We start from the raw sequence: 12,522 nt of genomic DNA on the forward strand, positions 1-12,522 counted from the left end.
TGGTGGGTGAGACCCTGCAGCACGACACGGCGGTCGGCAAAGAAGGTAATTCGGTTCACTCACCTACCCTTTGGATCCGGAGGAAGGACGTCAACCATCTTCGGTTCCCCGCAAGTAGCACCGGTGTTCTTCCTTCAAGCGGTGAAGTCTGCTGTGAGACAGACAAGCCCCGCTGGTGATCATTATCTTGGCGTGCGGGATACCTTGCTGTACGGGTCCTCTTGGAGAAGTGCGCACTCTGATGATGCTCAGGATGAATGGTAGGCTGTGAGGCTCTGGCAGGGTGGTTGATTGGAAGTGTGGCGTGGGTTCACTTCGACATCAGATGCGTTTCGGGCCTCCTGGGTTCTTCCTCAGTGATGTGTCACATTTTAATTCACATTTTTTAACCCATAGTTCTTTACTACATATATACTTTTGGAAGTTTTTAGGCTACTTACTATCTCCCATTCACACTTATACTATCACATCACATTTACATCCACTTTTTGTCCTTGAGAGCCAGTTTCTCTCTAACAAAATAATTTTGTTTGTTTGTTATATTTATCTAGCTTGACCTGTGGAAGCCTGATCTCATACAAGAAATATATCCTGGAGGAGAAATACATGTTCGTGTCCAATCTTCCAATGTGCAGCAGATGAAAGAGAACCTTCTGCAACAAAATATACCATTTAGGTATGTTTACTAAACAACTGTATACTGCAAATTTCAACTAAAAGTAATATTCCTTTTTAATTAGATGGTAGTTTAACATGACAGTTACCTTTACCTTTTATGGTATAAAAAATGCTTTTATTTGTAGAATTTTACTTTTTAGATCGTACTCCAACATTTGGACTTCCATTTTACATTTGAGTTGAATTTTTCCTCACTACAATTCTATTCCAGCCACAAAAAATGTATCCTCTATGCACAGGATAGGGGATAAACACCTGATCATTGGTGATCCAAACTCTGTTACCCACCACAAATTCAAGAATGGCCTGACTCTCTATGCTAAATGGAGCAGTGTGTGAACTTGCACACATTCATTGTCTATGTGAGCACCAGAGATTCATGTGTACAGCTGGAATACCCATTTAAAGATCCTTGCAACATGACTTGGGAATAATAGAGAGACAGGAACTCTTCCAGAAGGGAAAGTTATCCATCTGTAGTATAGGAATGCTACCTTCCATTAGTTGGAGCAGACAGCAAGCACTTGTCCTCCTTGTAAATAGCTTCTTTGCAAGCTATTTCTGTCATAAAATTATTTAGTGAAAATCTTGGTGCACAATGGATAATCGTAGAATGTCCAGATAAGATCTTTTTTAAAAAAGCTACTTGAGCGAACTTTTGAAAAATTTGATTTAAAATGTGGTCCAATCCGAATTTATTTGTGGTGAATCTATATTAAAAACAGCTATTTCTCGACTATAAAGAGCCTCAATGTGGGTGTGTTGCACCAACCGGTACAAAGGTAGGTAATTTGCAGCACTGTCCACAACCAAGAGGGATGAATCTTTTGCTTTATTAATACATGTAGCGCGTTTCAAGGACGCTCTGTCCTCTTCTTCAGACATCTGTCTGAAGAAGATGACAGAGCGTCCTTGAAACGCGTTACATGTATTAATAAAGCAAAATATTCATCCATCTTGGTTGTGGACAGTGCTGCAAATTCCCTTCCTTTGTACTGGTTGGTGCAACAAACCAGTTCCCATATCCCCACGCTGCTGCAAGGGCGGGTATAGCTGCAGTCCAAAGTGATAACCCACACAACCATCCGAAAGGACTTTCCACACATACTCCTACGAGCGTTGTGCCTCAAATCAGCACAACTGGATCCGGTGAGTCTCTTTGCCTTTGGGGCCCGTCCGGTTTAATACTGTTCTTCACAGTGGAGCGCTTTGTCTCTTTCTCTCTTCTCAATGTGGGTGTAGAACACTTTGCTTTGTTCGAACACACATATGGAGTGTGCTGGGGTAGTGAAATAATACTGCTATTCAGAATGACATGCAGATTACAGGCATCGTTTTTAGAATCACTGCTGCAGACCAGCACAATGATAGAGCCTGGAGATGGCATCACCTCCATCAGCCATTTAGTGGCTGAATGACACACCATAGAGGTGTTGGCAGCATGAGGAGACCATACAGTGGCAAATAACACAGCGTGGAAGTGTTGGCCGCATGCAGAGACCATATAGTGGCTGAATAACACAGCTTGGATGTGGCTGAACCATGAAGATACCATATAGTGGCTGAATGGTGTTGCCCAAAGTTGGGTATTCATGTAAAAGAGAATAAATATATATATCCACCTCAACCCCTAGCCACGTAGGCAAAACAGCCTCTTTGTTGGACTCCAAATAATAATGAACCCAAAGAAAAAAGGAGCTACTCAAAAATTACAAGTGAAATGTAAAATATAAACTTTATTTGATGATATTATTAAAAACATTGCAAGTGCAATTCCAGTTAAAGTGCCAGCATATGTATCTACTGTACCCCCTTGCCTCAGTAATTGTATACATAAATTTAATGAGATTTAGCAGTATTTGCACATTTATTGCCATTGTCCCAGGTTTGCCGCCTGTCTGTGCCGTATTCCTCCTTTTTAACATATTGCACTATGTTTTTAATAATATCATTAAATAAAGTTTATATTTTATATTTCACTTATAATTTTTGAGTAGCTCCTTTTTTCTTTGGGTTCATTATTATTTGGAGTCCAACAAAGAGGCTGTTTTGCCTACGTGGCTAGGGGTTGAGGTGGATATATATATTTATTCTCTTTTACATGAATACCCAACTTTGGGCAACACCATACATTCCTAATACTCATTGATTTGCTCATACCCCACACAGTAGTGCTTGTTTTCATGTTCTTGTAGCATGAGGAGACCGTATGGTGGCTGATAGAGATGTCGCGAATTGTTTGCCGGCGAACAGTTCCCGGCGAATTTAGCATGTTCGCGTTCGCATTGCCGGGCAAAAATATGTGAAGTTCGATCCGCCCCCTATACTTTAACATTGCAGTAAACTTTGACCCTGTGAGTCAGAGTCAGCAGACACATTACAGCCAATCAGCAGCAGTCCATCCCTTCCAGACCCTCCTACCTCTTGCACGGATGCCATTTTACCCTCATTCAGCATGCTGCAGGCTTAGGAAGTGGAGGGTCAGAGAAGCTGCTCCTGCTGTATAGGGAAAGCGATAGCTAGGTTGCTGCTAGGTGCTGTATTCAGGGTCCACTTTACTTCTAAAGCACTAGTGTAACATCTGCTTTAAGGACAGCACCCAGAAAAGACCTTTTTAGGGCTAAAAGATATCAGTTTGTGTGTCTTGCAACAGCTGGAGGCACCCTGGTTGAGAGGGAACCACTGGTTAAAAGGGGTACTCCAGAATCAAACTTAAGTTCCTTCAAGCAACTAACTACTACAGTATTCAAAGGGCTGAAAGATATCAGTCCGTGAGTCTTGCAAAAGCTGGAGGCACCCTGGTTGGGAGGGAACCGCTGGTTAAAAGGGGTACTCCAGAATCAAACTTAAGTTCCTTCAAGCAACTAACTACTACAGTATTCAAGGAGCTGAAAGATATCAGTCAGTGTGTCTTGCAACAGCTGGAGGCACCCTGGTTGGGAGGGAACCGCTGGTTAAAAGGGGTACTCCAGAATCAAACTTAAGTTCCTTCAAGCAAGTAACTACTACAGTATTCAAAGGGCTGAAATATATCAGTCCGTGTGTTTTGCAACAGCTGGAGGCACCCTGGTTGGGGACCACTGCTTAATAGGGGAACTCCATTGGCAAGTTTTTTGCTCATTGTCACACTAGTGCAAATCACATTTGGTGTGACAGCTGTGCAAATTTAAAAAAAATACCTTTTTTGTCTGTTAAATAAAATCAGTCGTCACTGTCAGTTCACGTCACAGTTGCCAGTTATTTTGCCTGCAGGGCAAATTGTGTCACCCTAGTGCAAATCACATTAGGTGTGACAGTTGTGGAAATTAAAAAAAAATACCTTTTATGGCTGTTGAATAAAATCAGTCGTCACTGTCAGTTCACGTCACAGTTGCCATTTTTTTTGCCTGCAGGGCAAATTGTGTCACCCTAGTGCAAATCACATTAGGTGTGACAGTTGTGCGAATAAAAAAAAAAAAAAACTTTTTTGGCTGTTGAATAAAATCATTCGTCACTGTCAGTTCACGTCACAGTTGCCATTTTTTTTGCCTGCAGGGCAAATTGTGTCACCCTAGTGCAAATCACATTAGGTGTGACAGTTGTGCAAATGTTTTAAAAATACCTTTTTTGGCTGTTAAATAAAATCAGTCGTCACTGTCAGTTCACGTCACAGTTGCCAGTTTTTTTGCCTGCAGGGCAAATTGTGCCACCCTAGTGCAAATCACTTTTGGTGTGGCACTTGTGCAAATTTAACCAACAAAATGACAGGGAGAGAAAGGCCACCCCACAGGGGCCGTCGGGGTGCTGGGATTCCCTTTGGCCCTAGAATGGCCAGTGTTCAGAGGTCACGTACCCTGAACCTCCAAAGTTCTGAGGACTTAGTTGACTGGCTATCACAAGACACTCAATCTACTACAGCTTCCACTCGGAACCTTGACACACCGTCCTTCTCCTCCTCTAGCTTAGCTTCGGGCACCTCTCATCCTACCACTTGCCCACCTGCCGCCACCACCAATACTAGCACCACAGCAGCTTTACTTGATCCGTCAGAGGAGTTATTTACACATCAGTTTGAGTGATGCGCAACAATTATTGCCAGAGGATGTAGTTAACAGGGATATGTCTCAGTCAGGCAACATTACACACATGGACGTACGGTGTGATGATGATGTTGTACCCGCTGCTGCTTCCTTTCTTGAGGTGTCAAATAGCGGTAAAGGTGTTGATGATGACGATGTGTCCGTGGATGCCACGTGGGTGCCCGCTAGAAGAGAAGAAGAGGGGGAAAGTTCAGATGGGGAGACAGAGAGGAGGAGGAGACGAGTTGGAAGCAGGGGGAGGTCGTCGCAAGGAGCTAGTGGCACAGTCAGACAGCATGCATCGGCACCCGGGGTCAGCCAGACGGGACGCCAATCAACGCATGCTGTTGCCACCACCAGAATGCCGTCATCGCAGAGTTGAGCAGTGTGGCATTTTTTTTGCGTGTCTGCCTCTGACAACAGTGAGGCCATTCGCAACCTGTGCCAGAAGAAACTGAGTCGTGGGAAGTCCAACACCAACCTAGGCACAACTGCTTTGCGAAGGCACATGATGTCACATCACAAACGCCTATGGGATCAACACGTCAGTACAAGCAGCACACAAAGTCAAAGCCGCCATCCTCCTCCTGGTCCAACATCTTCAGCCAGGTCAACCACTGCTGCCCTCCTTGCCCGCTCTCAACCATCCGCCTCTCAGTCTCTCACATTGAGCATTTCCTGCTCATCTGCCCACAGTCAGGTGTCTGTCAAGGAGATGTTTGAGCGCAAGAAGACAATGTCTCAAAGTCACCCCCTAGCCTGGCGTCTGACAGCTGGCTTGTCGGAACTGCTAGCCCGCCAGCTTTTACCATACAAGCTGGTGGAGTATGAGGCCTTTAAAAAATTTGTAGCCATTGGGACACCGCAGTAGAAGGTACCCGGCCGAAATTTTTTTGCACAAAAGGCAATCCCCAACCTTTACTCCATTGTGCAAAAGGAAATTATGGCATGTCTGGCACACAGTGTAGGGGCAAGGGTCCATCTGACCACTGATACCTGGTCTGCAAAGCATGGTCAGGGCAGGTATATCACCTACACTGCGCATTGGGTAAACCTGGTGATGGCTGCCAAGCATGAAATGCGTGGCTCTGCAGAGGAGTTGGTGACACCGCCATGACTTGCATGCAGGCCTGCTGCCACCTCCTCTACTGCTCCTACTCCATCCTCTTCCATAACATCCTCGGCCGAGTCCTCTTTCACTGCTGCGTCTTGCTCCACATCACCGGCACCCCCCCCCCCCCAGCTCTCCAGGTGCTATTCCACATCCCGGATGCAGCAGTGTCACGCCATCTTCGGGTTGACTTGCCTCAAAGCGGAGAGTCACACCACACCAGCGCTCCTGTTGGCCCCGAACGCACAGATGGACCAGTGGCTGACTCTGCACCAACTGGAGATCGGCAAGGTGGTTTGTGACAACAGAACACATTTTTTGGCGGCATTGAGGTTGGGCAAGTTGACACATGTGCCGTGCATGGCACATGTGTGTAATCTGATTGTACAATGCTTTGTGCTCAAGTACCCAGGCTTACAGGATGTCCTGAAGCAGTCCAGGAAGGTGTGTGGCCATTTCAGGTGTTCCTACACGGCCATGGCGCACTTGTCAGATATCCAGCGGCGAAACAACATGCCAGTGAGGCGCTTGATTTGCGACAGCCTGACAAGTTGGAATTCAACACTCCTAATGTTCGACCGCCTGCTCCAACAAGAAAAAGCCGTCAACGAATATTTGTATGCTGCGGGCGATCAGATCAGCCATTATAAGTGCTGCTGTTAGGGGCCGACCGGGGGACAGGGAAAGTGAGCCGCAAACTGACCCTAAAACCATCTCTCCCTGTGTACTTGCTCACCCCAAACGGTGAATCAACAGCATGGCGCCGGTCCCTCCCTGAACTAAAGTGCTGGGGCCTAATAAAAACACACACTAATAAATAGTCGGTCACCAACCAGAAAACTAACAGGAACATACAACACTAAAGCATATAAGTTCAGAGGACACCATCAGAGGACATGAACAGAGGACACTAAAGATCATTAGTCATGAACAGAGGACTCTATAGATCTGTGGTCATGAACAGAGGTCACTATAAATAAGTAGACATGTACAAAACTCAAGAGAACTAATCACAAATAGAGTTCAAAACACCAGACAGGAAAACGTATAAGTCAACAGACTATAGGAACAGACAGGAATATAGCATAATCCCCCAGAATGTCCAATAGACTCCAAGTCCATGGACCAGAAACAGGGATCTATAGCTAAACAAGAATTATCGCAATCCCCCAGATAACCTCCTGTAGAAACAGGAATGTCTTATGTGATAATGTGATACTAGAACGCAATCTCCCAGAGTACACCTTGTAGCACAGAGATATCTTGTACTAATTCTCTATTCCCCGGATTCCCCATGGACAGGTAACAGGGATATCTAGATACACAGGATATAAATATAGAACACTGTTCACACTGAGCACAAGACAGGAAACCACAATCCCTCAGGAATGTCCAGTAGACTCCAAGTCCCCATGGACCAGAAACAGGGATGCCAGATTGGATACTGTTCACACTGAACAGGTACAAGTACAAAGGACCAAGATCAGATCAACCAAACAGAATATAAATATGGGACGCTGTACACACTGGAACACAGAACCAGGACACCAAACAGGGATAACATACAGAGCATACTCACATATAGTGTGAACAGATAAGTAACAGAAAGGATAATAAATCCTAAAACTAACTAAACAAACATAGCTTAAAATCTACTAAGAGCATGCCAAAATATGGCTAAAACCTGAAACTACAAAATGCATGCTAAAACCGATATAGTAGATAAAAAGGCACAAACAAGAAGAGTTTCACCCAGCCTCCATTAGCCACATGGACGCAGCAAGCTAGCAGCATGTCAGGATATAATGAGGATAAGATGTCAATCATCTACTCCCGTTCTTTGGCCGGCAGCGACGCCCCCTCCGCTTGATTGATGGGCCACGTCATCGTTCCGCTCACTGAACAGACGGAGCAGACTGATGACGCTGCCCATCAATCAAGCGGAGGGGGCGTCGCTCCTGGCCGAAGAACGGGAGTTGGTGAGAAGAGCTCCCCGCCCAGGTGACTACTTACGGCGGCGGCGGTGACTAGTATAACTTCATATCTTCACCATCCCTGGGGGCAGGAGCATCCCCCGGGAATGGTGAAAATAAAGATTTAACCCTATATAACGCTTTGCCAAGCGTTATATAGGGTAAAATCTGATGATTGGTTCCCTTTAAACCTCTGCTCATTCTGCTTAAGTGTCAATGAAGTGATATATATGTCAATAAAATGATATATCAATCTGCTCCAATCCTCCAGCTCTATAACACATGTTCAATGTGTCTGGTTCGCTTTAAAGCGTACCTGTCAGATCCCACAAAAAAAAATTATTCTGTACCTAATTCTGACAGGTACATCTTATTTTTATGCCTCTAACACCTATATTTATTACAATAATATCTCTTTTAATTAGCTCACAGTGTTAGAAATCTTCTCAAGGGTAGGGGACATGTGCCTGCTCATGCAGCCTTGTACATGAGTAATCTCTAGTAACTCTTGGCCAAGTTTGATGCTGCTACAAGACTGGTTAGTGTCCCAGTACATATGGTGATCCCTAGAGGTGGGCTTTTCAGGAGGCGTTTATTTTATTAAATAGTTCTTTAATTGTCATTATTAACAACATATAAAAAGTTCTGGGATCTGATAGTGCCCATTTAATGGTATTTCTTGGACAACCACTTTATTAGAGCAAGCATGTATGTCAGAAAGAAATTTTCAACTAAGATGATCTCAAAGATATCTCCAAAAGGTTCTCTTCAGAGGCGAACCTAGAAATGTAATCTTTTTGGTAAGTAGAAAATACCTTTTTAATGATTTTGAAATACTTATTTTTTTACCAGGATCATGATTTCTGATGTGCAGAAGCTAATAGATAATTCAAGTATGAGTAGGAAAAGCATCGGGCGATTATCACTGGAAACCTATAATTATGAAATCTATCACCCAATGACTGAGGTAAGTAGGAGGTTCAAATATACATAGAGATAACTGGTGGGGAAAAACAATTGCCATGACAATGCAATTTTAATGATTTAGAGAGCTGTTAGAGGATGTGTAGAGATAAGCCAAGATGTATGTTGTATTCAGTAAATTGGTATGTCAACTCGCATACAGGAGTAACAGATTTTTGTGCTAAACTCCTTTTGTACAAAAATGTATACTTTCCCTTTTTTTAACACTGCTCTATCACTAGCGGAGGGCTTTATTGAAGGGGGTACAATTGACCTATCACAGTCTTCAAAGTAAGTATAATGTATGTCAGTCAGTAAATTATGCCTTATAGGAAACAGGACAAGTTTTAGATTGCGGTGGATCCAACCACTGAGATCCCCCACAATATCCTGCACAGGACTCCAGCTCTCCCCAGAAACGAAGCATGTCATCCCCCGCATGAAACAGCCCCCTCCATGTATCTCTAGGGCAGAGTTGGAGATAGCCTCAGGCTAGTTTTGCTGGCTGATAGTTCTCTTTTAAATTAACTCCTGCTCATAAGTTTTGATCTTTTATCTTTACTGATTTTTATCTTTTGGTAATTTTGTTGGGTACCACAAAAAAAAGATACAGAAGTGGCACCTAAAGCATGTGTTGTTAGGGAACGAATTCCCTATGTTAAAAAATAAATTTTATTTTATTTTGAAGATATAAAGCAAAGTTAAACGGCAAATAGGATAATTTGAACAAGACAGGTAAACTAGGAATGATATACAGTGAGATATATCCAGGGATGTAGGGGATGAGCAAGGATAGACTAAAGACAGACAATATATAACTTAAGACTATGTAAATACTAGAATGACAAGAACAGACACAAACGCTCAAAGAGCAGAAAACACAGAACTAATTCAAAACTAGATAAAAAGCAAACTGTTAGGGACAAAGCAAAGCTCAGGATGAACCAGATAACTTCAAACCCAAACTCCAATTCATTGAGGGACACGAAAATGCACTAAGCACAAACAGATCTGAACAGGGGTCAAGATACAAGACTGACAGAAGCAGGTGTGAACACAATGCCAGGCTGTTCCAGCTAAGTTGGTATCTGGCTGAGAATGAAATATAGGGAACCCATAAATAAATGAATAAATAAATAAATAAAAACACATATGGTTACCCATACTTTTATTCTCAGCCAGATACCAACCAAGCAGCAACAACTTGACGTTACCAGGGTAGGCGTGGAGCATTGTTACTGGCCCTCCCCAGCCTAAATAATGCCAGCCTGTTATCGCCTAGGCCCAGAGAGTTATTTTGATGCCCCTGGCCTGTTGGTACAGGCTTTTCCCAGTACCTCTGTGGTGGTGGGTACAAAAAAAAAATGGCAGAAGTAGCAGCTTTAAACCTAAACTTGTTATCAGGACTATGAGCTTAGTATCAATCCTATAAGGACTGCCCTTAGCATTTATTGGAGAGGTCTAATATTGTTTCTACTGTTTCTCTGCACATTCATGTGTAAAAGAGAAAGAAAAGCTTTCAAATATCACAGTCATAATACAGATATATTTTAATGTTATTTTTATGTGGTACATCATCTAGGGTTTTTTTTGTGTATGTTTACAAAATGGGCGATGACTACTAAGTTGTCATTTTTTTTATTAGATTTATGACTGGATGGAACAGATTAAAGATCAATATAGTGATGTAGTAACCAAAGACCTTCTGGGACATACACATGAACAAAATTCAATTTACTATTTCAAAGTAAGTGAAGACACAGATTTGGTTATATTATGTATATCATAAATATCATAAAAATCATATTTATAAAGTATAAGCATAACAATGGTGCTAGTATGTTATATACTGTACACGTATGAAGTTTTCCTATGTACTGTATAGAGAGATGATAATTGTTTTGTTTCCAACTTAACACTGTCTGCTCCCCTGTCCCAAGCCAAGCCTCCTGAACTGATTAGGAATGGGAGTGAATACACTGGGAATTATACCAATGATTTTACACGATAAAACAACTTTAGGTATAGGTTTTACTTATATATCTATAACACATTTAGGCTGGGATTACTTTCAGTTAAGATCAGAATGAGACAAAGAAAGAGCACAGACATTTCTGAAGTTACATCCAACTTGTTTCAGACATAATTTACCTTACTCATGATAACAAAAGGATTACATGGGCACATTTTAATGGCAACATACTCCTACCTAAGTATTAATCAAACATGTTTTAACACATTACTGGCTACAGATGCTTTTCAGCAATTTTCTTAGAGAACAGTCTAATCAACCCGGATTTTATCCTAATTTCAACATGAGAACATAAAAATTACTGAAGAATGCACATAGTAACATTCTTAATTCTCACATACAAATGAAAAATGCAGTAAAATATTTACAGCCAATATATTTCCACACAAAATAAACATTGTATTTGCTTTGACATTAGTATTATATCTCATTTAACACAACTATATGAAAAAAGTAGATAGATCTGTCTGGCACTACTTTAGTAAGGTAATATACAGTAATATACAGCCCTAAGGGATTTCTGGGAGTCCACATAAATATTGCAATTAGAGATGAACGAATTTTAGAAAAATTTGATTTGGCTGATTTGCCAAATTTTCCCCCAAAATTAGTTTCAGTCTGAATTTATTTGCTGCAAATCTGTCATGTATCTGCCTGTGTTCACACACAGCTATTGGTTTGGCGGTGTGTTAACAGTTTTATGTTTCCTGGTCAGGGAATAGTTAATAGCCTTTTGCTTGCTAACCAATAGCTCCTATGATGTCTATTTAAAGTCCTCCCAGTCTAGCCTCTGGGCTGGTGATTGACATCATTATATCCTGACTTGCTAAGATGCTGGACATGCTACATGGAGCTCTTGGTGAACCACTCTTTGTTTGAGCTTTTAATCTACTATCTCTGTCTTAGCATGCACTTTATATTTTCTGGTTTTAACCTATGTTATGTGGCATGCTCTTAGTAAATTTAAAGCTGTGTTTGTTTAGTCGGTTTTAGGATTTGTATATCCTTTCTGCTATGTGTTTGTTCACACTGTGTTTTCTCTTGTATCCGTTTGTATGAAGTTATGTGTTTTATATTTCTGTTTTCCTACTGGGTCAGCTTCTGATCACACTGTGGAGTGTGCCGCTGGCCAGTAGTCAATTTCATTAGTGGAGTGGAGTGTCCAGTTTGTGTGTTCAGTGTGAACAGTGTCCTATGTAAGATCCCTGTTACTGCTCCATTGGGACTCCTTGTCTACTGGAGGTGTTCCGAGGGATTGCTATTCCTATCTTGTGTTCAGTGTGAACAGTGTTCTATATTATATCCTGTATATTTAGGCATCCCTTATACCTGTCCATGGGGACTCAGAGGGCATTGTTATTCCTGTGTCCACTGGAGGTGATCTGAAGGGATTGCAATTTATCCTGTCTTGTGTTCAGTGTTAACAGTGTTCTATAATTATATCCTGTTGTATCTGTTTTCTGAGTTGTAACTCTGCATCCCTCTTACCTGTCCATGGGAACTATGTGTCTACTGGAGGTGTTCAGAGGGATTGTGATAATTCCTGTTTAGCGATAGATCCGTTTACCTGTCTGTGGGGACTCAGAGGGTATTTTTGTTATTCCTGTGTCTACTGGAGGTTTTTCTAGGGGATTACGTTTATTCCTGTTTTGTTCTGGAGTATGTTTAGACTCATCAGTTTTCCTGTCTGGTGTTTTGAACTCTATA

General features: G+C 42.1%; 1 protein-coding gene across 1 annotated transcript in view; it reads left to right on the forward strand.

Annotated features, from left to right (window-relative positions):
• Positions 1 to 623: 623 nt before the first annotated feature.
• LOC130284163 (carboxypeptidase O-like) overlaps positions 624 to 12,522 on the forward strand; it is a 148,298-nt gene continuing 136,399 nt past the window's right edge. Inside the window, exons 1-3 of the mRNA XM_056534245.1 lie at positions 624 to 676; positions 8,673 to 8,787; positions 10,429 to 10,530. Coding sequence (XP_056390220.1) covers positions 639 to 676; positions 8,673 to 8,787; positions 10,429 to 10,530 — 255 coding nt within the window. The 5' untranslated portion in view covers positions 624 to 638. The remainder of the gene's footprint in view (positions 677 to 8,672; positions 8,788 to 10,428; positions 10,531 to 12,522) is intronic.

This window comes from Hyla sarda, chromosome 8, assembly GCF_029499605.1.
Source record: "Hyla sarda isolate aHylSar1 chromosome 8, aHylSar1.hap1, whole genome shotgun sequence".
In the NCBI taxonomy this organism is placed as follows: Eukaryota; Metazoa; Chordata; class Amphibia; order Anura; family Hylidae; genus Hyla; species Hyla sarda.